The following is a 25,411-nucleotide window of genomic DNA, read 5'->3' as shown; positions in this document are numbered from 1 at the left end:
CAGGCCAGATAAATATAGTTCATGTTAGCTGCTACAGTAACAAAATCGCTGTAGCTTGGTAATATATAAGTCAGTTATGTAAGTGGAACACTGTTGGCTTGTTTTTTAGGCACCTCCCATGACGTCCGTTGTTAGCTAGCTCAAACTAACTCGATTTCTCGTTAGGATGCACAGAAAAGGGAAATAAATGTGTTCATCTTCCACCTAAGTTTAGTAATTGTCTACCCTGTTGGATCTCGAGACGTGTCATATTTTAGCGGTTCAAAAAGACGACACATACGTAAGAGAGTAATATCATTGGAATTTGCCACTTGCAGATGTACTACTTTTATTTGGCTTCATGTTGGAGCAGGGAGGAAAAACAAGAAAAGAAATGATGCTGGTACAAAGTGCTTATTTCACATCTTATATATACTGTATATATCTGTACTGTATACTGTTGACTAGTACTCTTGTGTGATGGAAGCGCTGCTAATTACAATGAGCAATGAGGTGTGACTGGGCCACTGTAAAAAGTTTAGAATGAATGGGCTTCAAAATGTCTCAGGGGAAAAAGACACTTTAAGGCTGTAAGATGACACACGCACACACTAAATACTTATTTAGGACAAAACACACGTTGGACACATACACACATACACACATACACACATACACACATACACACATACACACTTAGAAGCGCCATGGTTGTTGTGTGGTCACGTCACAGTAATATATAAATAAACCGACTACAGCTTACACACAGCTGCTGCGTTTCAGTGTCAAGACCGCGGACTGTCTGTGAAAACATCCTTCAGTTTGGGGGGGGGTGAGACGCTGTGTGGAACAAAAGTATTGGGACACATCCAGGAAGTGAAACATATGATTGCTCCCAGTCTTCTGAGCGTGACTTTTGTCCCATATTGAGTCAGTCAATAATGGCTGTGTCCCAAGATTTTTGTCCACAAGTGTATTCCGACCCAAAATAACCCAACAATCCCGAGAACTGTCCTTCCTCTGGCGTTGAGTGTTTCACTCCGACGCACGTGGATGGCATGAGAAGTTGGTCAGGTGTGAACCTGCGGTCCAAAACGTCCACTAGTGTTGTCGTTACTAAGCATACGTGGAGTGTCCCGTAACAATGACACGTAGTCTCTAAAAAAACAACAAAAGTGTGATTGCTACTTGATGAATACACCTTCTCATCCAAAGCAGGGATCCAATACAAGAGCCGTAGCACCGTACCTTAGACAGCTACACATTAGTATGATGCAATGCGCTTCAGCACTACAGTACTGTACAGCCACAATAATAAAACTAAGCATATACTTTTACTTCAATGAATACAATAAATATAGTGATGTTTTAAACTTAAAATAAACATACTCATTTAGCAACTTCAATCATTTTTATAATAAGATAAGATTTCATAGAAACAAATCCATCCATTCTCTCGACCGCTTAAATGACTAATGATGGTGGGGAGCTGGAGCCTATCCCAGTGGACTTGCAAATGCTTCAATGAATGCCCCTATTCAATTATAGCCTATGTGGTCTGCAAAAACTGCCAGGATCTTTAACCTGCGAGTGGCAAAAAACATGAGCATTAACTGCTGTGGTTGTAGGCAACCTTTTTTTTGGTGGTCAAATGCGGCTACTGCCATCTTGTGGCGTTCATAAAAAAAATGGTGCTACCTGTTCAACTTCGCTCTTAAACACACTATAATGGGACTGTCCGTAAATGGAAGTTGTCAGTACAATTCTGTACAGTACAGTACAGTAGGTGAATGTGCGCATTGTAACTCTGCTGATTAACACACCAAATATGCACCCGACATCTGCCAGGGAATAAGATAATGTAGCAGGAAGGATGAGCGTTGCCACCTTAGTGATTTTGTCGCTATACTTAGCTAGTAATGAAGACCATAGGACCAGATACAGAAAGAGAATACAAGAACTAGATACTCTTCTTCTTCGAAAAAGAGAGTTGTGAAGACTGACATGAGAGCATTTATTGCTCCTCCCAACGAGCAGCAGGGGATGCTGTGGGTTTCTCCCCATCTAAAAGCCCTCACAGGCGGCCGTGCTGGGACATTATGAGAGCCCTCTTGGATAAGTGGTTAGCATGTTGGCCACACAGTCAGGAGATCTGAAAGGTTTGAATGTCCGTCGGGAAATGTGCATGTTCTCGCTCCCACATCCCAAACATGCTAGGTTAATTGGCCACTCCAAATTGTCCATAGGTATGAATGTGAGTGTGAATGGTTGTTTGTCTATATGTGCCCTGGGATTGGCTGGCCACCAGTCCAGGGTGTGCCCCGCCTCTCGCCCATAGTCAGCTGGGATAGGCTCCAGCATACCCGCAACCCTTGTGAGGATAAGCGGTATAGATGATGGTTGGATGGACAGAACACCCTCAACATGAAATCATCATCTTTACACTCATATTTCCCAAGTATAATATTCATATTTTAGATCACTTAGTCATTTTTATGCTTGGAAAATGCTGAATTTAGGCCAAAAATATGTACAAATTACATACATTCATTTTTTAATAACTAATAATAGGCCCCAGTCAACCACAATAACGATGATTCATGACTACATTTTTGAAAAAACATGATAGTGAAGCCGCAAAATTCAAAGCAAGATGTGTGGAGGGACCCAACATGCAAATGCAACATGGCCAATTATGCAAACGACATGCCGATGTCATCGTCATGTCACTCCGCTACAATTAGATTGCAGTCTGTGGGAAATGCTGTTTGAAGTATCAAGAGGGGTCAACATCTGCCTCTTTGTGCGCTTTAACATGTTGCCACTCAGCTGTGGGTGTGAAAGTCATGCACGTTATTTACCGTACTGTACGATGACCTGCTGGCTGCTGACCGCCATTACAACGATATTCTTGTGAATAAATCGACCAGGAGACAGCCACGTTGTCTCATGCCCTCCAAATGATGATGCAAGTTAAAAGATAAGGCCAATAAAAGCCCCGGCTGGAGGTATTTCTGGTAAACAACACTTCCAAGCTCTTGTACTGGATCTGATGAGGTGTACCTAATGTTGTGAGCATGTTGAAAGACCATGCGGATGAAACTATTTACACTTGAGGGGGTCAAAGGTGGCGTAGAAGGAAGTCTGTAAAGGAACCAGAAGAGTAGAAGCAGAGATTGCATTGTGGTCAATACACACCTGCTAGTCATCCTCATCCTCATCTTCATCCTCATCGTCTCTGATCTCAAGGTATTCCAAAGCTGCATCCTCCTCTTCTTCTTCCTCCTCATCCTCCTGCCTTCCTGCTTCTCTATCCCCTTCCTCCTCGTCCTCTTCTTCTTCTTCTTCATCTTCTTCCAACAGCTCCTCCTCCTCCTCCTCCAGGACGTCCCTGTCCTCCTCATAGGAGGAGATGGGCGAGTACTGCGGGAGGTCAAACATGCTGCTGGATGGAGGTGAGGTGGCAGGTGTGGACACAGGAATGGTGATGGGTACCGGGATGGAAAAGGCAGGAAATGACTCGGAAATGCAGCCTCCAGGGGCGCCACGGACATCCTGAACCCTGCTGGGGGCGGGGCTCGCACCCGCTGAGACACCGGGAGCAGATGGGGTGATGACGGCCATTCCCAAGCCCGACGTCAGGCCCCTGGACTGGGGGTTGTACTCGCGGATCTCCCCCGGTTCCAGGGGGTCTGGTCCGCAGGGGTCGTGCTCGCTGCAGGACAGCTTGCCGTCCAGCTTGGAGATGAAGAGCAGGCCCTCACGGTGCTGGCCGCAGTACGAGCTGGGGCACATCTCGCAGAAGGACGCCGCCTCCTTGCCGCAGACGTCACACTGGTGCCACGGACATTCCCAGCGTCCTGCCATGAAGACATTTAGGAAAAGAACCTTTCAATGTGGTTCATCAGATATAAGCCAGGCATGGTCGTCTGCTTAAATCTGGTACGCATGTTTGGATGCCTCCACTGTTCCAGGCAAACTGTACAATTATTTTCTTAGTCGATTCATCTGAAAACAATCAACCAGGAGGTCCCAGACCACAGGTTGTCAAAGTAGGTCCCATGCATGTTGGGGTGCCAACCAGTGGTATGGTACTCCTTTCGCCCACGCTGGACAGTCAGATCCTGAAGTGAACTGTGACGCCTTACCCGCAGGCCTCCTGGTGAGGTTGAGGCAATCGGCGTGGTAGACCTTGGGACAGCCGGGTTTCTTACAGGAAACCATCTGTCCCCCGTCTCCGCAGCTGAAGCACTCGTCCTCTCGCTCTTTGGTCACCACCACCTTCTTCTTCCGCTTGCCGTGGCCACGCCTTTTCAGCTTGCGTCCTTTGTCGTCTGAAGGCGGGTTGTTCTAATGGTGGTGGGTGGGGGCGGGGGGGGGGGGGTATGTTTAGAGATGGCTGGATGTTGAAGTACCAAAACACAGAAAGCTGAAAGAGTCAAATATCTGACCTTTGGCCTGACACCGAGAAAGCCGCTACAGTTGGACGCGCCACATTTACAAACCGTCTTGCCGTTCCCCAAACACTCCAGGTTGTAGTTGAAGGTGAGTTCAGTGCCTGAGTGCAAAACGTCTTATTCATCTCCATCCATCTACAAATCAGAATTTGAATTCTTAGCGGGGCAAAGAGCGTACCCGCTGGCACGTCGACGAGGGCGAAGAGACCAACGCGCGTGTCGCCGCTCACCGTCCACTTCTGGGTCTCACAGTTGGGTTGGCAGCAGTGGTTCATGAAACGAGCCTCGTTGCCCTTCGGTCCAGCATCGATGATGCGATCCTAAGACAAAAACTCAGGTCATACTTGACACGCAATGCATTGGTGACTATCTGTCCATCCAGTAGGTATTTTAGATTTCATCCAAAATTCGACACTGTTATATTTCAAATCCTTTACGGTGGCGTATACAAGCAAAATCATGAATCTGAGATGTTTTACCTTGTCCAAAGTTAGCATGTAGAAGTTACAGATGTCGTGTTCCTGTGCGTGTCTGATCCTCGACCTGCACTCCTCCTCGTCGATCACCTCCCCGACGTACTCGCTCACAAACTGACCCTGACGGGGAAAACAAAGCATTCAGCCAACTCCTTCTGCCAAACAGTTGGGAGGTTCACAAGGTTGTACCTTCTTGATGTCGTGGACACACCGTAGACCCCAGCCTCGAGACAGCGTCCTGAAGATCTCCACCTGGCTGTACTGACGCCTGCTGAACGCCTGGTTGAGGCACTTCTCGCCTGCTGGGCACACCTGGGAGGTCATAGGTTGTTAATGACAAAACTGGTAAATCAACTACAAGTAGAAGGTTGGATGGTTGGAGACCACCACAATGTATCTCTTCTGAATTTCAACATGTAATATTTTTGGTATAGAACAGGATAAACGTGCCGGTTGATACATATTTACGCAATTGTAATCTCGTCTCCAGACCTCAAGCAGAGGTCCCTTAAGTTCAAAATTGCAGCAACCCCCCTCAAGTCATACCCCAAATTAAAGCGTGGCTAGTTATTTTGTCAATATGGGAAAAAATGGTAGTTCTAACATAAATGGGCTGAGTTGGTAGATGTGTTATAAGTTGTGGTGGCAGGCTGCTAATTCGTTGTTGGGGCCAATTGTTTTGGCCCTGGAGAGGGAGGGAAAATGGAAACGTGTGGTTGCTCCGTGAGGTATTAAGTGTTTTCATACCTGCGGGTGACATTCGTACAGGAGCATGCGGTTGATGCACTCCGAGTCCATCCCACACGGGCTCTCGTCTGTGGCCTTGCAGTTGCAGCGTGGGATCTCTGATAGGTCAGCAGTGATTATCTGAACCTTCCCTATTGGCCGATTCACCTGGAGGACGCAAGCTAACTGTTAGTTAGCAGTTAGCTTGCTTGTCTTTGTTTTAATGATGGATGACCAAACAAATACATGGACAAAGAGGACAATCCATCCCATGAAGATGTCTGACCTTGATGTGCTTGTACGGTGGAGGTTTCCTGTCATTCTTTCTGTCCTCCTGAAGCTGCCGAAGCTCCTTCTCAGCTTGAAGCTCACGAAAACGCACCGCCGCCTCTTCCAGAGCTGCAAAAGCCCACACCAGCACGCTTACACAAAGTTTGATCGACAGGAGCCATTTTGTGGCAAACATACCTTTCTTATAGGTGGCGTCGACACCCTTGCCCATCTTCTCCTTGCTGTTGGCATCCACGTCCATATAAGGAAAGACACGAGCCTGGTAGGTCCACAGGTAGTCGTTGGAGCCAAAGAAGTGAACGGGGAACTCGCCCACGTCGTGTCGCATACGCTGGATGTTCTCTGGGATGGTTTTGGGATGGCTAACCTCGGCAGGCCACCACCTTGGCCAAGACACAAACACACAACACCAATTTTGTTATGTCATGTGATATGCTACTACTATTAGCGCTTGTTTATCTCTGTGAGTAATGCATGTACAGACTTTAAAGTACAGAGGTCACCACTGACCTGTAGCGTCCGACCTTGACCCACAGAATGTCGTTGTAGTGAGGTTTCTTCCCGGCCTTGCAGTCGTTGCAGTACCAGCTGCCTTTGGGCATCTCAATGTTCAGACACTCGCGGTGGAAGGCGGCGGGGCAGGACTCGCAGCACAGCAGACTTCCCCCTGTGGCATGATCCCAGATCCCAGCACGATATGTACATTTGATATTAATAATTCATCATTAGAGCCCCGTAGACATGAAATAACGCCCCTGTAGTCACCTTCACACTCCTATTATTCGTTGACACAAGAGACGGCTATGGCTTTAACCATTAGCAAGCTAGTGGGCTAACTAGTCAGCCTCCAATTTATTTACTGCATTCTCAACTTAAAGGATTTAAAACAGATTGGGGAAGAATGATAAAGAAGCCCAAAATGTACCACTTCCACATGGAATGAGAGGATAATTTCTTATCACTCTATCATGTCGGACATGCCACGGTTGCCTCCATACCGCATGACAGTAATCTACTGTCACGTTTCAATAATGGGCCATTACTGACACCTAGTGGCCAGATTACTACATATACTTTTGTCTTTCATATTTTTCAGGAATATTATGCCAATAATGTATAATATGCCATAACAATATGCTATGTTTTTAAATATATTTGTGAAAAACAGCGATACAGCAAGGGAGCGATAATTGAACCGCAACTGCGTATGCTTTTGCTTTAGATTACCTCCAACAAGGAGGCTCTTCTTGATAGATTTTTTTCCACTTTTTGTTCAGTGTTCCTGTAAGAATACTAATGCCAAAATTCAGGAGGCGTGTTTTACCCAAATTAGGGTATTTTGGGCTTTGGTAGAGGATCTGCTCCCATTATACTTGCTTTGTACTTGTTTGTGCTACTTCCTGCCAAATTTGGATAAAATCCAAACATTTTTTGAATCTATTTTGCTGAGAAGCCACAAACAAGTTTGTTAAATGGGTAAACAAAGCTGAATTCCAATTTTCTGAGGTTCACTGAATTATATAATCTAAATTTCAAACCCCCAAAATCACACAAACAACATTGTTTTGTTTCATTTTAAAAACTTAAATAAGTAATAATTGTTATTATACTTAAATAAGAACATAACTGTTGATACACTTTTATGTTATATTAAATGTAAACTTCCATTACATTTGTTTGTCAATTGGCACTAAAAATGGTTCAACTGCCGCATCGTAACCACACCAACAGAACAGAGAGTATCCAAGTGAACTTGCACCCTGCTATTTATATTTACTATGCGTGGTTTTAAAGGAGAGACGTGTCCTTACCTTCCGTGCAAACAAAACACCAGCTGACATTGACGTGCTCATGGTTCTTGACACCCCGTCGCGGCGTGAAGTGGTTGGGACAGATGATGCTATTGCTGGAGAGCACCACGCAGCCGGCCGCCATACAGATGTCATTGGCGTGGTACGCGATCGGGCAGCGGACACAGCGCACGAGACGTCCTGTTCACAATGCAGCACAGTTAGCCTTGGGGACTCGGCTATACAAAGATGATGTGAGTGGACAATGTACCTTTGGAGCTAGAGGGACTGGTGGGATTGGCGATGACGCACGTGAGACAAACATGGATGGAGCAGCGGAAACCTCGGTTGACTGGCACGGTCGGGGCGTAGGCGGCGATGCACTCGCCGTGGTAGAACTTGCCGCAGATGGGGATCATGCAGCGCCGCACGTCCTCGCTGCGCTTCTTGCAGACAAAGCAGGTGTGGATTCCTGGAAACATTTGCAGAGGTAGAATTCTGGGGACAACTTTCCTTCAATTAGACAGGTACTATCCCCAGCGTTGAGGCATTATGTGCTGTTTTTTTGTTATTAATGTTTTAAAGCTTACCTGATTTGCACTCCGGACACACAAACTTCCCTTTGGGGGCCTCGGCCAGAGAAATGCAGGCAAGGTGAAAGGCTCCACAACATTGACCCTCACACAGCAGCAGCTCCCCGGTCTTCTCACACACCTGACACACACACACACACACACACACACAAGCTGCCTTTAGTAACCAAAGTAGCAACATACACAGCTGAAGAAAAGCATACCCACTGCGACAGATAAATAGTATCATTGTAGTATCATTGTATCTGTATAGGGGGGATAGGGGGTAGTAGGGGTCTTGTTAGTACCCTTAAATGTTCATTCATTCATTTTCTACCGCCTTTCCTCACCACGGTTGCAGGGGTGCTGGAGCCTATCCCAGCTGTCTTCGGGTGAGAGGCGGGGTACACCCTGGACTGGTGGCCAGCCAATCACAGGGCACATATAGACAAACAACCATTCACACTCACATTCATACCTATGGACAATTTGGAGTGGCCAATTAACCTAGCATGTTTTTGGAATGTGGGAGGAAACCGGAGTACCCGGAGAAAACCCACGCAAACTCCACACAGAGACGCCAAGGGTGAAATCAAACTCAGGTCTCCTAGCTGTGAGGCCTGCGTGCTAACCACTCGACCGCCATGCAGCCCCCTTAAATGTTCATCTGCCCTTTAAAAAGGTACAGACTATTACCTCCTGTGTCCCTATGTGATAGTTTAGTGCAACAGTGAAACGGACAAGAGTCACCTGGCAGACATTCTCCTTCATGGAAGCGGGGCCTCCTCTGTCCCCGATGATCTTCCTGGAAGGTGCGAGTGGATCATCACACAGCGACGAGTCGTCTTTAGTGGAAGAGAAGCTCTGATCCAACATGGATGCTTCACCCTGAGTATTACACCCCGAACACAATGTGTTTATTGGTGCTAAATAAGGTGACTAAACTATATAAGCTGACCTCTGACTCTGTTGTGTATTTCGCATCTTCTAGTCGAGTAGCATCAACGTCTGCTATTGTCGGGTCCACCCGTTTGGGTTCAGATGCCGTTGGTACCAGTGGAGTGCTGGTTGGTGTCAAAGTGGAAGGGGTGGGCGAAAAAGTGGAGACTTCCGGGCTCGCAGGCGAGGGAGATTGCCTACTTTTTGGTTTCATGGGTGGTGGAGTAGGATCTGGATAAGCTGTAAGGAAACGTTATTTAGCACAAGTCCTGTAGGAGAGTATTGACAAAAAGCAAGAAAGGAAATTGTCAGGTCACAATGAAAGGCTTGTTACTGACCTGCTTGAGGAGCAGGACTAGAGCTGTTCTTCACTGTTTTGACCTGTGAAGAACAAAAGAAACATGGCATTTATAAATCGAAGCTGCAAAACATACACAACACCATACAAGGTGGGAAAGTATAGTTCCACGAGCCACATACACTCAAATCATACAGCACCTTCTTCTTTGGGCCCACTGAGGCCTCAGCTTCAAGGGAATATTCCAGAATCTTGGGCGTGGGTTTCCTTTTGCGCTTCTTCTGTAGCAATGCACCGTGTGCTGTGAAGGAAGCATCACAACCAGAGAAGACAGAAACTTTAAAAGGTACAGTTGGTAGGTTACTGGTACTGATTGCAACTTGGCTTAAAACTGCCTCACTGTAGTCTTTGACAGGGTCTGTAGACAGCAATGGTTCAGCTTCGGTTTCAGGAGGTGGTGTTAGCGTGTCGATGGAAAGCACTTGTGCTTCCCGTGGGGACGAGTTTTCGGCCCTGGGGATTTGTAGCTCCGTGGTTAGGGTGATTTCTTCTGGAGGTGGCGTCTGTATCTCAGGTAGTGCATTCAAGGAAGGGGAATCAAGTGCATTCTTGGCCAGTGCTGACGTTTTGGACGTGGGCGAAAGTGCTTGGTTGGTCTGAGAGGGCCAAGTGTAACTTCAATGACGGATCTTCATGGAGAAAGCATTAGGATTGATGAAGATATGACATGTTTTCTTACCATTGTAACTGATGGTAGAGGCTTTTTATTTTTCTTCCTTGAGAATATCTGGTCGTATTCTTCAGTCCATTCCAGGAGCCTCTTGCTTGGTTTTCTAATTCTTTTATGTGCTAAAAAATATGAACGAAGATTTAGAAAGTCATTTCAAAAGGGAGAAATGACAGCGGATTTTTGAGTGAGCAACAACATTGTTACAATGGTCACAGGAGCACCACAGGGATATGTACACGGGCCCCTTTCTTTTTTACCCTTAGAGCACTTCATACCCTCAAGCTGTAATCTAATCAGTCCTACCTGATGAAGCATCGTCGCCTTCTCCAGTGTTGCAGCTCAGGCTAGATTTGGCGTCTGTACAGTCGGAAACGAAGCCATTCATCTCTCCAAAGTCTCTGCTCCACCTCAACATTCCTTCATCACCCCCAGCCTGCCCTTCCCACTGGCAGGCCTGCACGCCCAGCAGGGACTGGACCTTGGCAGAGTAATCCAGGACAGAAGAAAAGTCCATTCCTAGCAAGTCTCTTACTCCTGGGTAGCCCGGTCCGGACCTCTCAGGGCGACAAGGCACTTTACGGTTAGCTTTCTTCTTCATCCAGGAAGAACTACCCATTCTGTTGCAAGGCCCTTTGGAGACATGCCTTTGACTTGTGTGTTTGTCCAGGCCATTCACGTCTCCATCCACGTCTCCATCCAGGCCTATGAGTGCAGCCATGCCAGGCATCACGGAGGGCTCTTCCTTGACATGCGAACTCGGTGGACCAATCTCCAGTTCTAAAGGGGCCCCATCTCTCTCCCGGGTATCATGCACATCTTTGAGCATCATAAGAAAAGTGCTGAATTTGTAGTTCATGTCTGGCTTGAAGGGGAGGGGCTTGCCGTTAGCCTTATCCGTCAAGGACTGGAAGGACACCTCTTTCACATTTTTGAAGGCATTCATAAAAGAAAAGGGTGAGAGAGGCAAAGATAAAGAGGTCTGATGCACCTCTTTTGCCTTCATGTTGGAAGTGAGGGGTATGAAGTCCATTGGAGACGTTGAAGACAGAGAATGGTCCTCCTCTTCACTCTTGACTCCAACAGAATCCTGGAACATCAAAGGCGGGGTACAACAGCTAGAAACGGTGTCTTCATCGTTGGCCTCGTGATCGGACTTGGACTTTGCTGTGGTGGTGCAAAGGTCCAAAATGCTTTCTGGATTAAAAGTGTTCTGAGAGGGGTCTACCACGTTTTTGGTACGATGGAAGAGTTTTTTCTGCCCAGCCTTCCTTCTGGCTTTTCTCTGTTTCTGCTTTTGCAGCACCCTCAGGGTCTTCAGCGCTCGCGTCATCAGCCGATTGCTGGCTGGAAGGTGAGCCGGTGGATCTTGTGATAGAACTTCAGGCAACGTTCCTGGAACAGGCTTCGATTTAAGAGTAGTTGTCTCAGGGGATGGTTCTTGGGGCACTCGGTTACAGAGAGAAACTGAAGATTGATCTAACCGAGAGGATGGGGGGGTTGTGTTTTGAACCACAATTGAGACAGAAGTATCTTGTTGATGTGGGTTTTGCGAAGGTTCGGAAGAAATGGTTTTGGCTGCTGTAACAATCGCTCCCTTTTCTTCAGAGACTTTCACTGACACAGTTTCGATTTCTGAACCGTCAACATTCAAAGCATTTTTGTCTACTTTATTTATGCCACTTGACCCTTTGTCCAATATGTCTGACTCAGCGGACGTGTCAACAGTCTCATCTGAGGTTTCCTTACTTTTTGCATGTCCAATTTGGTCATTGGGACCAGTCGTTACTTTGGAATTGAGGATTTTCCTGATGTCTATCTCTTTGCGTATCAATTTGACAAAGGGCATCTTACATTGGGCGATCAGAGATTTTTGGAGATCCAATTTTGCCTGGAGAGCTGTTGATTCAACGTTTGATGTGGCCTTGGTCTTGGCACGGCTTTCCTTTCCTTCTGCCTGCTTAGAACTCGGGACGGCAATCTTTTTAACCTCCCTGACTTTACAGTGGTCAATTTCACCGACGTTCTTGTAATTGGCCTTCCTGCTGGAGCTTTTACCATACGCACTCTTTGGTGGATTAGACTGTTGGCCACTAGCAGAGTCTGTAGAATTAGGACTGACTTGCCTACCCCTTAAATAGTCACCGTTCTCAGATGGTCCGTGAGAGTCCACAGATTCCAGCTTCTGTGACAGCCCTTGAGGCACAGAACAAGTTGCAGACTCCTGCTTGTGCGACAGTCCTCGGGTTTTTGAAGAAGCAACCAACTCCTGCTTGTGTGACAATCCTTGAGGCCCAGAAGAAGTCACAGAGTCTTGCTTTTGTGACAACACTCGAGGTCCAGAATGCTCTATGACCTCCTGCGTCTTTGACAATCCTCGAGAGTTAGACTCTTTCTGTTTCTGTGACAATACTTGTGGTTTTGAAGAAGCCACTGACTCCTGCTTTTTAGACAATCCTTTAGGATCAGAAGAGGCTATGGTCTTCTGCTTCTGTGACAAACCTCGAGGTGTCAAAGAAGCCACAGATACCTTCTTTTGCAATAATCCTCTGGAGTCTAAAGAACCCACAAAACCCTGTTTCTGTAACAGGCCTTGAGGTTCACAAGGATCTGCAGATTCCTGCTTCTGTGAGATTCCTTGAGGTCCACAAGACACGGACACTTGTTTCTTTGATGATTTTTGAGGTTGACAATTTTCCATGGACTCCTGCTGTGACAATCCTTGAGATCTGAAAGACTCCAACGACTCCAGTTTCTGTGACAAACGTTGTGATCCAGAGGAACACACAGACTCCTGCCCTGATGACACTTTTTGAGATTTAGAAGTAGCCACTAATTCTTGCTTTTGCGACAATCCTTGAGTTTCAGAAGATGCCACAGACTGCTGCTTCTGTGACAGTCTTCCAGATCCAGAATAACCTACTGAATCCTTCTCTGACAATTGTCGAAGTCTGGAAGAAGACACCGACTTCTGTGACAACCCTTCATACGTTGCAAACACCACAGACTCCTGCTTTTGAGACAATCCTCGAGATTCAGAAGGTTCCACCAACTCTTGCTTCTGCAACAGTCTTTGAGGTTTTGAAGAACACACGGTTTCCTGCTTTCGAGATAATCCACAAGAGCCCAAAGAATCAGATTCCTGTTTCTCTGAGAAACCTGGAGATCCAGAAGAAGTCGCAGACTGTTGCTTCTTTGACAATCCAGGAGAGACAAAAGAATCCATGGCTTCCTGCTTTTGTGAAAATCCTGGAGATCCAGAAGAATTCATGGACTCCTGCTTTTGCGACAATCCTCTGAGATCAGAAGAATCCACTGGCTTCTGCTGTTTTTGTGACACCAACTCAGCAGGGCTTCCAAAAGGTGTATTAACTCCAGTGATGTTTTCAGAGTTCATATGCTCCAATTTCTCAGATGTAAGCTTTGTTTCAACAAGTACCGCCTCAGACTGACCACCCGGTGCCCCATTGGAGGCAGGACCACCAGGGGCCACAATCTTTTTACTACTAACGGAGGTCTTTTTCTTACTGAGCACCTTGGTGAAAAGGGTACGATCTGGCACGGGACCAACAGTTTTAGGTCGCCTGTCTTTGCCCGATTTGCTGAACCACAGACCACTTTGTATTTCTGGATGTTTCTTTTCCTCTTTGGCGACATTAGTCGGCAGTTGAGTCAACTTAGACTGACGTTCAAGTGCTTTAGGACATAAAATTTTAGGGACCGAGTCAAGATCTGAATAAGGGCACTCCACATTTCTATATGATGGGCTGTTATGGTGTATCTTTTTAGACTTCTTGGATGAATCACCATCTTTTCTCTTACTAGAAGATTTCTTTAAAGTGCCGTGCTTGGTTTGTGTTTCTATAGGAGAAGATATTGATCCATTGATTATGTGCGATTTCTCAGGAAGATTGGTCACTGGCAGCATGGAAGGAGAAATATGGGGGCTGGCCTTTTTAACTGCAGTAGAACTCTCCTGGAAGGCATTGTCTATAGACAAAGAGACTATGTTGGGTCTCTGCTGGAGAATAAGTTCAGCTTCATCCACACTGGATTGCCAAGACGCCTCAAACCGTTTTGCAATCTGTAGTGAGACAAAGGCAGTGAAGACGCATATCAGCATTTTAAGAGGGTATGCAAGTAGTAATCAGTCAAGGCATTACAGTGTATTTGTGGTTGTGCGCCCTTTGTTTCCCCTTACGACGCAGTTGAGCTAGCTGTTCGAACTGGAAGCCTCCATGGAAGATATGAGTTGATTTATCCTCCACCCAGGCTTGCTCCTCCGGCTCCCCAAAAGTCCTGACATGGTAGAGTCGACAGGGACGATCGCTGGGCTCTAAGACAGTCAGTAAGTCAGAACGATTAGTTAGCATTAGTTAACAATCAGTTTTCGGTAAGTCAGTTACAATGTTGTTGGCCCACCTTTGACCCTGTGATAGACTCCCAGCGCAGGGTCAACGATCACCTCGCAGGGCCACCACGGTCGTCGGTTGAACTTTGCCCAAATGAGCTCGCCCTCTAAAAACTTCACGGGTGGCACGGAACTTCTCTTCATATCGTTCTGCTGTCAACGACACAAAAACAGTCAAAAGGATTTCCTTATCAGATAAGACAATGTTTAACATTAGACATTGCATTACTAATGCAGTGGCTACTCTGAGGGTCTCAGCTGAACAGCTGAGGCGAGAAACATGACCCAGCTGAAGGGCTGGCTGAAGGGGAACCATCACACTCTGCACTTACGAAATCCGACATCAACAAGATTCCAGTCAAACATAAACAATAAACATAGCTGACAAACACAATAAGCTAGTATTTGGGACAATACTTGCCGTCAAATGTCTGGAGGAGATATCTTCAAACAGGAAGAGCTCAGTGTCACTCTCCCACTCGTCCTCGGAACCATCCCAGTACCTTCGTCGCAGGCCTGACGACTGTGATCGAGTGATGACCTTTGCTGATGAAACATTTAGATCCTTAGAGTCGGGGGGGATGGATTGGATCTCACTCCTTGTTGTCTCGTGTTTATTGCACGAGTCAGAGATGGTCGGGAAAGTCTCCTGCTGCTCTTCAACGTTGTTGTCCTCATCCTCAAACAAGGAGGACTCAAAGTGCAGAAGACCATTTGCAAACGGGCTGTTGCTATCCAGAGAGAAGGCTGGACTCGGCGGACAAGACAAACAACCTTCCGTTTTCCTCTCGGACGTGCTAGGACTGCTGCAGCTAGCTAACGGTGCATCCTTAGTTTCACCACTTTGGACCTCCTGTTGTTTCTCCTCTCTTCTTGTGAAGGAGGCACCATAATAATCCCTGCTACCGGCCCAGGAGTCCTGCTCCGGTGCCTTCTGATTGGATGCCCACTCCCAGCTCTTACCCGACTGGGCCGGCAGGACCAGGTCGGGCTGGCTGACCATGGTGGTGAGATGCTGCAGTCTCCTGAGGGGGCTGTAGGTGGAGGAGGGGGGCGACGGGTCCCCTTGCACAAATCCAAAGACACGCTGTAGGGACGAGGTGGCAGACATGGTTGGGCGGGAGTTATTGTTATGGGAGCAGGGAGAGAGGTCACGGGCAGGGGTCAAAGGGCAGCTGGACGTCTGGCTTGGGCCTGCATGGGGCCCACTCATGCTGGCATTGTCCCTCCCTGGAACAGGACCAACAACAATCAGCATCAACAAGTTTCAATACATACTTGTACATGACATTAGAATTGTAGTACACACTTCTATCTTACGGTAGGGATTTCCAAAGTTAAGCTCTGCGTCCAAAATGGGGCTACTAACAAATACTGGGCCATGCAATAAGTCATTTAGTTGATCGCAAAGCAGCAAAGACATTTTTGACATATTTTTGTACAAAATCCAAGTCATCTATGTTCATGACCGTTAGTTCACGTACAGCAGGCCTAAGATGTTTCTTCCGTTTTTAGTGGCCCGCTACCCACGGTATCTTAAAAACAAATGGATTCAAGTGTTGGATGAAAAAAAACATGAAAATGATCAAAGTCACCCAATTCATCCTAAAATTTTGCAGCATGTGTCTAAAGTGTAATTCGTGGGTATTTCAGGCCTTAAGATTTTTTTTTATTGTCCCACAACATTTTTTTTATAACAAAACAAACAAAACTCTGAGGAATACCAGAGTTGCCATATGCATCCTTTCATTTTTCTTTTCCATAAAAATGTTTGGTGTACATTATGTTTTACTTATGGCGGTACGTATTATTTTGGTCTTACTGTAATACCAGAAAGAGAGGAGCAAGGGCTTTTTTCTGCATTCATGACACTGAAGGCTAAAATCAAAACTAAAACCTGTCATGTGTCAGACGACAACACCGCTGGTTGACATTTTGGGGGAGCCTTTGCGTGATGTGATGAAGATGCGTGTCTCCTGCATGAGGAGGACATTGTCAACGGTCCTAAACGCGCGCGTGCATGGGGGCGTGCGTGTCTGACGGTGTGTGCATCTGCGCGCGTCTTTACACTGTGTGTGTCTGTGTGTGTGTGTACGTCGTCCGTGTCTCTCCATGTTAAAATGGAACATAACGTGTAATGAGAGGAGGACGACGCCAATTTGCACACGCGTGGACACACACGTAAACACACACATGTACACGAGACTCCCACAGGCTTGTGGTTTCAGGGTTTGGGGAGGAAAAATGACGCGCAAAAATGCGTCCGGACGCGTCATTCGAGGCGAAATTCTTACCATTCCGATGTCGACCACCTTCAAGAAGAGCCTCGCCGTCCGCATTTTGGCCCCCAAATGAGGCAAATCCCAGGTTTTTGACAGCGGATGAGGGAGAGTCCTGCCGCCGGCACTACTAGGCCCGGATCCTGAGCCGAGAAGCACTCACCCCCTCCACCTCCTCTCTCACTCCCTCCCTCCCTCCTCTTCCACCTCTTTTACATGCTCCTGCGGCCCCTGCAACCCAAACCCCCCCACCCCATCTACACACCCATACCCCAGCGAGAACCACTTCCCTTTTTTCGCACAACTTTTAAAATCTACCTTTTGGATTTTTTTTGGTCTCTCTTAAGCGTCTATTTCCTGCTTGTCTGCTGTGCGCACTACCAGGCGTCACCCACCAGCCCCGTCTCACACAAAAAACTGACTTCTCTTGCTGGGGGGCGGGGGGGGGGTCGTCAATAATACAAAAAAGCACCTTCTAAGAAGACCTCCCTCTTTATAATTAGGCATCAATTATCTTGTCAGCAGCCGTTACGTCATACGTCAAACTTAAAGTGTCAGCTTCCTCCATGCGACACGAGCATGTACTACGTCCATTAAAAGGCTGCATGAAAATGATGCATGTTGCATTATTATTATTTTTGAAAACTAAACAAAAATCACGCGTGGGTTCGTCTTCCCCCCGCCCTCTCCCCGTGTAGAATCAGTGGCCGCTGCTGCTACTTCTTCAAAATGGAGTCCTCCATTCTCAGCTCAGAGCAGGAGAGGCGAACAAGGGGAGCAGATAAAGGCCACAAAGTGTTAGAGCGTGGGTTTAATGTTGACCCGCAACTCTCTTGTCCACGCAGCGTGTCTGGAACCCACGAAACACACACCCAGAGTATTATTCGTTATATGTTTAAAACATACGGCGTGAGTGAAATAAATGTGTTTACTTCCGGTGTTGCTTCCCAGGTTTGCCGCGTGTAGCAACAACAAACATGGCGGTAGGGTAGTGCATTGTTTTTATTGTATTGTGTCACGTCCACGTTACTATGAAATGGCTGCGTGGGAAGGGGACCAGAGTGGGGTTAAACGCCCCTTAAAACATACACATACACACTAACCGTTCCCCCACACAACGCTGCCACCAGCACAAGCACGCCAACTGGACACGAATGGATCTCGCTGTATCTTAATGCAGGAAGCGGCTTGGATCGCAAAATGGCAACCTTCTCCGGTCAAATCAACGTGAAAAAACAACCACCAACGAGTGGCCGAGACGACACGACACACGAGTCAACACAACCAAGTCACGATAGGAAACGCCACTCCCTCGTTTCTACCAAAGACATTTTTGGTTGTTTTTTCCCCAGGTGGATACGACGAGGAAAAAGTGGCGGACCTCTAAGGCGGACAAGAGCGGGCCTAGCTTGGCTGTGGTTTTGGTGCAAAACAGAGACCCCTGATGGTAGACGATTGAAACAGCAGGCAGTGAGTGTCCATTTGTTATTTAGGTCAAACTGCAGCTGCTTATTTTAGGCGACACTGTTTTTTAATTTGTAGCATTGTTGTGGTTTTATAATTAATTAATAATTAATTAATAATAATTTCTGTGTTTGGAGCCCTTACACCTTGCTGCACGTTTGCCCCAAACAGCTACCGTAAGACAACCAATGCAAGAGCTGTATCTGTTGACACAGAACTACTTAAAGTGGAAGATAGATATTTATATTGCACTTAGGACCATACATTTTATGTCTACTGAGCCTTGATACTTCAAAATGTCATATCAGCATCAATGTTGCCATGACGACAACAACACGTAACTTCATTTGTCACATTAAGTGTAATCAGTGGAGAAATTATTCCTAATTTGAAGTACTTCAGTGGCGGCGATAAAGGTAAACTAGCCCTTGTGACAGTTTTATTTGCTTTTTATTTTATAAATACAATTCAATCAGACTAGAGCATGAGTAAATGTTGTTTTACTGTTCTAAAATGCTATAATTTAAACTTAAAGTATACACCAGTGTGTAACAATACAAAATGATGCCCATTAATATCAGAACAAGTGCAGGAAATACATCCATAGCACATTGTACAAGAATGTAAACAAATAATTAAGCTTTATAATTATATACAAGTACAAGGTTTATACACTGAAAATATTTACCCAGATTAAAAGGAAAATTGGCGTTGAGAAATAGACATTACATAGACATTTGCTGACGAATAGACATTATATAAGCAAAAATGTAAAGATGTATGCAAATAATGCGGTTTAGAAGACGTACCTCTGTTGTCCGCTAGAGGGAGGCAGAGCACCTGTATTAGATTGAAGCTTTCGTTGCATGATTGTCAATTCAAATACTTGCCGTTATAGAATCCATGCAAGACCATATTAAAAATGTATTACAAAAATAGTAGTGCATAGTAATATAAAATGTTATCAAAATCTACTTCAAAAAGGCGAACAAACCATGTGTGTGTGTACTTGTACAGCAGCAATAAACTCTTGGTTGTCATGGTTACAAGCAAATAGTCCTCGCAGCGATGGCTCCCCTTAAGACTGTTTTGTGTGTGCTTCTTCCTCTTGTTCTAGATTCCACGTCTCTCCCCCCTCCCATCGCCAATGCCTGACCTCTGACCTCAGCTGAACCCAGCTGTCAGCTGTTCTGGCCTCGTGTGGGGGACCCCCTCCCCGCCAACTTTCACTCTTTTTCACTCACTGTCACGCTATTCCACACGAAGTCATACAGAAATTAAAATATTGTGAAAAAACGCACCTGAATGTCAAGAAAAAAATCGAACCTCATGTACAGATCACAGTATAGTCGAGCATGAACCGGATACGGTACAAGTACGCCCCCTAGTGGCTCTAAGCAGAGCGGTCTCCAGTTTCAATGACATTGCTTTAGTGAGAGGGAAATGCTCAAATGAACGTTACATTTAAAAACATTCGGAAACATTTATTTTACATAAATATATATCGAAAATGATAAAAATATGTAATATAGTAAATATTTAATAATGAAAGGGAAAGTAATCCAAATGACATAATATTGTGTACAAATAAATGGATATAAAAAAATATTAAACAAAAAATAAAAGCAATTTTATTTTAAATGTGGCTGAATCAGCCAAGTCTTCTGAATGACAAAGGAGATTGCCAAAAAAAAAAAAAACAGGCATATACAACAGTGGTAGTATGAGTATTAGGAATTGAATTTGATATTAGCACATTTTGATATTACACATGTACTGTAACTGGACTGTTGTCTTGTCTGAGAGGGCTTCATCTTTTCATGCTCAATGACTAGGTAGGACAGCTCTAGTCTATTTATTATTCCTATTTTTTTAGCTCATTTCTTTTAACTGTATTGTATTTAATTTTTTAAACCATTGCACTGATTTTGTGACAAATAAAGACAGTGACTTGCGTAATGACCACACAGCATCACTGTAGCAGCAAACCCATGACATAAGTGCATTATATTCCCAAATCAAACCACTCTTCAATGTTTTGTCCCTCACTCTGGCATCGAAAATGGCGCCAAAGTAGAGCGCCAGAAACAGGAAAAGTCACGAGCGGCCAAATGTTGTGAAAAGTGGCGGCTAAATATGGTCTCATTAGCTCGCCTCATATACATAATCCCCATTAAGCCCACTTGTAGTCGCCAACAATGCGTGAATGAGAACATCTTTGAAAGGAGAATCTGCTTCATCTGTGCTGCCTGGGGACACAAATATCTCAGGAGACTATTATTATGAAACAAGAAAAGAGAAATGTCAAATTCAATTATGCCCCTCTCTTCTTAAAGAAGAATGAGACAAAAAAGTTGTGTAAAAAGTGAAAGAAGGGAAGAGGAAGTGGCCGCAGGCTTTGAAAGCGGGATTGGGAGAAAGCTGAAAGAGAGAAAAGGTGAATAACGGGCGAGAGGGAGACCCCCTCACTCAAATCTACGCTTAATGAGAAATTCCTGGGGGTTTAGAGGGGGCGCAGAGGTCTTCGTTTTCTCACTGCGCCCACGGGCCCCCGGTTAGAGCCGAGGCTTCCCTTTCAGGCCCCTGGAGGAAAAGGAAGAGGAGCGTTGGGGAGGATTATGTATATGAGAGGACACAACCGGAATCCTTTTGTATTATACGCAAAAACACGCAGTCAATTTAAGTCAATTTAAAACGGCACCTGCTTGCACTTCACTCAGGAAGGCACCGAATGGCATGGCAATAAATTCTAATTCAAAAGCTATGGTGAGCATTTTTCGGTACAAAATTGACACCAAAATATGGTATACATTTTCCAGTGAGTGTACAATGCAGTGCATGTCTTGTCATGTTATTAATACATAGAGTAAGTGCCACTCTTATGAAAGTATGTTTAGCGCAAAACTTCCTTGTTAGCAACCTAGAAACTTGCTAATATACGTACATAGCGATCCCAAACAACAGCAAAATAACGGAATAGGAAAAGCTGCCGTAATCCCAAGGGCTGAAGGAAGAACCAGGTCAAATGTGGGGTGTGAAGGCAACAGTGGTGCCAGTAATGATCGGGGCACTGGGAGCAGTCACTCCCAAGTTGGGTGGATGGCTCCAGCTAATACCAACATCTGACATCTCCGTCCAGAAGTGGACTTTATTCTTGTGACTTTTTTTTCTAATCAGAAGCCTGAAGACAGACACAACTGGAAAAGTAATGGCAATCCGTTACTCCTGAATATTACAATAAAGTACAATATATGTTACTATACTAATACCATGTTTATTTAATCATTAAACATATCTGTTGATAGAACTACTGTAAGTACAAAGTTGCTGTAACATGCACAATATGTACTTGAAACCATAACCTCCTGTCCTCGCCCTGAAGATCTAAAGTAGTCCACTTGAAAACTTAGCAGCTCTTCAGTGAAACGTTCCTTTCAAAAACACTCAAATGAACCTCAAGTGTTTCTGGTCCACTCTGCTGAAGTTCTGCAAGGTCACGTCAGGACCATGCAGGGCTTCATTCTCCAAGTGTCCCACCAGAAGAAAGGGCCGAGTGTTGAGGGGCTGCGGGATGCAGCTACCCCCCCCCCACCCCCCCGGCGCCCCAGCCCTCATACTCTGGCCCCCGGGGACCCAGGCTGAGACGCTCTCACAGCGGGCCCTCTCAGAGCTGGCGGATCCGGGCGTGGGGACATTGTGTGGGGAGGACGCAAACAAACTCCATTTAGCAGTTTTTTGACGGCTTCCCGGTGTCCTTCCCTACTCCTCCTGGTCTGGGTTTCACTCAGCACACATACAACTCAACCTACTAAAAGTACATCTGGATCAGAAAGAGAACCGACTCCTTCAAACAAACTTTCCACCTCAGCACAGAAGGAACAACTTTGCCTTGTATTATGCTTCTGTTATTATGTTGACTGTGGCTCCATGGAAACCTGAAGTGGATCAGAAAGTGAACTGACTCCTCCTTCAGTTCAGTTCAGTTCAATTCAGTTTATTTGATCCAGATTCACAGTTCAATTTGGCCCCAATACAAATCAAGTGGATCAGAAAGTAAATTGACTCTTCTTTCCAAAGACATGTGAACACAAAGTGGTCCAGATTCACTTTGACTTGCCATTCTAGTGACAGTGTCCCCGTTAGAACTTAAAGTGGATGAGAACATCTCCTCCACTCCTCTTTCTAATCAACTCACAACTGAACTGAAGTGGCACCACCACATCATCAGTGCAGTGTGAACAGAAAGCGGTCTGCATGCATGTGGACCTATATTTTCATTCTGCTCACTTTGCCCCCACGAGAAGTGGATCCGAAAGAGAAGTGACACCTCTTTCAATAAACTCACAAGTGAACCAAAGCGAGACAACTTAGCCAAACCTATACAATGTGAACACAAAGTGGTCCAGATTCATATTGAGTTATATTTTCATGATGTTTGGTTTGGCCCCATTAGAAAATATGAATCTACAATGTGAATGCAAAGTGATTTTGGTCCACTTTGCCTAGTATTGCCATGAAAAGGACTACGTACCCTTTACAGCTAAAGTAGTTTAGAAAGTGAACTGTGACTGTGAAGACAAAGTGTTCCAGATTCAATTGACTTGTATTTCCACATCAGACTTGATGTGGATTAGAAATGAACTTGCAATGTGAACTCAAAGAGAAGGGAATCCCCTTTCTGGTGAGGACTGTGAAAACGTTTGTGAAAGCACCCACACGTATATTCAGTTTGAACCCGCCTCCTCCATGTTTGTGTGCCAACTCAGAAGCTTCTAAACATCTCGAACAGGGGTCGGAAACCCGCATGCGGCTCTTCATCTCAAATGTCAAATCATCTCATACTCACATGTTGGTCAGCATCACTTTGGGAGCCAAGCGCTTCTTTGTTCAAAGTGCAGCTGGAATCTTTTGGCAGCAGGAACAATCTTCTCAGCAGGAGCAGACGACTGAGTGGACACGCTTGGACAATTAACTTGGGTTGGCTGTCTTTCTAGTCTGGTGGGGAGGGGGGCATCTATTATATAGTATTATATATGATGTATGATATATTATATACATGAATGCATCCAGCAGGATCAATATACAGTAAATGTGGCACTGCAGTCCTCATGAGGACTTTGGATGGATGAAGGGGAAGAAACCATGCCTTTCTTTTGGGAGCAGGCAGGTTAAACATGCCGCTACGTCCATTCACATGCAAACATGGCGGAGGTGTACGTGACCCATGTTCACACCCCCAATTGACGGGCACTAAAGCGTGAAAATGTGCCCTCCTCTTATTCCCTTTCCTCGCTCTCTTCCGTGTCTCCAACCATGCTCGGTCCGACATGATGGCTTAATTCCGCAATTCCGTTTCAGTCCAGTAAACTCGCATTGACTTCATTTGGGAGGCATTGTCCCACCAGATGGCACTCTTTTTCCTCCTATGGACCTGTTTATATATCATGCAGAGCAGAGATTCATCTGTGAAATGCATGTGAATGCATTTGCCAACTCTTATCATGCTTTTGTTCAGCAATGTCACCACCACGATCTATTTTCTTCATGGGTTTATGGGGCGGTGGGGATTGAGCCCAATGAATTTTGCCTAGCAACAACAAGTGGCAAAACGTGTGACAATTCCATGCAAAATTTCTATGGCGTTTCTTTTTCTTTTGGCTTCAAAGTTACGTTTGAGCTGCTCATGTGACGTCAACGTTGCAAGATTTGAACAAAAAAAGACGTTTGCGAAAACATAAAAATGTGGGCCAGTTTGACAACACGTCCTCCTCTTATTGGCTTTCCTTGCTTACTTCCGTAGTTTCAAACTAGCATTCATGGCATTTGGGAGGCACTGTCCCACCAATTGGCACCATCTGGTTTTCCTTCTAAAATGATTTATATGTAATGCAGAGCAGAGTGGTGATCCGACTGTGAAATGAAGGCATACAGTGTACATAAACGTGCTTCACAATGATTATTATTATTATTATTATTATTATTATTATTATTATTATTAATGTGCTGTTTTGGGAAGAATTTCATCTTCATCAGACCCCTTTTCATTGGCTTATGATTGAATTCAGCAAAATGTTTTATATGACAGCCGTGTTTAAATGCTAAAAACAGTCCAAAAAGAGAAGTATGGTAAAAATGTGTCCTTTGGGGTCAGCATGAAAGGGGGCACGTACTGGAGGGGATGTGGAGTGGCGCCTCGGCGGGGGTGGTGGCGCTGCATTTTTTGCCCCTCAAGGGCTGAAGCCGTGGTAAAAGCCCGCCGCTGCTCGTCTCATTGAGTTGTCAATCGGCGCGGCGGGTCCTCGCTACGATGAGACCTGTGGCGGGGCGGCGGGGGCGGGGGCGGGGGCGGGCAGGATGACCTCATGTTTAATCAGCTCCTGTGCTCCTGCGGCGCCATGGCAGCCAACGAAGCAGACCAATCAGGACGGTGGACATACGTGAGGAGAACGTTTGTCTCTGGTCCAGTCTGGAATGAACCTGTCAAAGGGAACATCACAACCTCCAGCTTGGCCCGATGGCCTTTTGTCTGCGTCACCTCAAACTATGCGTCTTTGTGAGGAGACACATTGTCCCTGCTGATGGCTTGACATCTCTGTCAGCCACATGACACGCTAGCACGACCGGGTCACAGTCTGCATGGACGCCCCCTTTTTTATCTCCAGAGGTTACATGTCAATCTTCTTTGACTTCTTTGAATCGCCAGATGCGGACCATTCCTTGCAAGATGTTGTTCCAAAGCGCTGAAATAGCAAAATAAATGACTTCTGTCTGAAAAGTTCATTTTTGTGTCCTTAGTCACATTTGAATAATGCACATATTTAACCTGACCATATGTACGTACTTCTTTGTGTAATTTGCACAATTGGTCAAATCACCGCCAAATTTGCTACAGACTGGTTGATAATGATGGCCGCCATCAAGCAAGACACACGTCTTTGACTTAGCAAACCATTTGTCCAATGATTATACTTTTTAAGGACTTTGCTTGTCCCTTCTTGGTCA

General features: G+C 45.6%; 1 protein-coding gene across 2 annotated transcripts; it reads right to left on the bottom strand.

The window, feature by feature from the left end:
- Nucleotides 1–311: 311 nt before the first annotated feature.
- nsd1b (nuclear receptor binding SET domain protein 1b) lies at nt 312–17,116 on the bottom strand. 2 transcript variants are annotated; one of them, XM_058086900.2, is made up of 24 exons: nt 16,961–17,116; nt 15,088–15,896; nt 14,678–14,819; nt 14,419–14,591; nt 10,562–14,339; nt 10,268–10,377; nt 9,929–10,184; nt 9,729–9,829; nt 9,569–9,611; nt 9,250–9,470; nt 9,042–9,179; nt 8,310–8,433; nt 7,991–8,191; nt 7,741–7,920; nt 6,440–6,596; nt 6,107–6,312; nt 5,925–6,037; nt 5,660–5,806; nt 5,102–5,224; nt 4,916–5,032; nt 4,615–4,756; nt 4,431–4,537; nt 4,128–4,329; nt 312–3,839 (listed from the first exon to the last, which is right to left on the bottom strand). In XM_058086900.2, exons 2-24 carry the CDS (start codon nt 15,877–15,879, stop codon nt 3,181–3,183), a joined length of 8,232 nt encoding a protein of 2,743 aa, XP_057942883.2. In that variant the 5' UTR covers nt 15,880–15,896; nt 16,961–17,116; the 3' UTR covers nt 312–3,180. The 2 variants fall into 2 exon arrangements, with proteins under 2 accessions (XP_057942883.2, XP_057942886.2); XM_058086903.2 differs by having other exon boundaries at nt 14,678–14,816.
- Between the last annotated feature and the right edge of the window lie 8,295 nt (nt 17,117–25,411).

The sequence above is a fragment of the Doryrhamphus excisus genome, linkage group LG21, assembly GCF_037039965.1.
Source record: "Doryrhamphus excisus strain RoL-2023G ecotype Guam linkage group LG21, RoL_Dexc_Guam_v1.1, whole genome shotgun sequence".
Lineage (NCBI taxonomy): Eukaryota > Metazoa > Chordata > Actinopteri > Syngnathiformes > Syngnathidae > Doryrhamphus > Doryrhamphus excisus.
This window is presented reverse-complemented; position numbering and strand designations above follow the sequence as displayed.

Coding starts and splice junctions, on each gene's coding strand:
- nsd1b (XM_058086900.2), bottom strand. CDS start 15,879: ATGAGTGGGCCCCATGCAGGCCCAAGCCAGACGTCCAGCTGCCCTTTG. Junction 5,225..5,659: donor TGTACGAATGTCACCCGCAG/GTATGAAAACAC, acceptor ATGACCTCCCAG/GTGTGCCCAGCAGGCGAGAA. Junction 5,033..5,101: donor GTGTCCACGACATCAAGAAG/GTACAACCTTGT, acceptor TTTCCCCGTCAG/GGTCAGTTTGTGAGCGAGTA.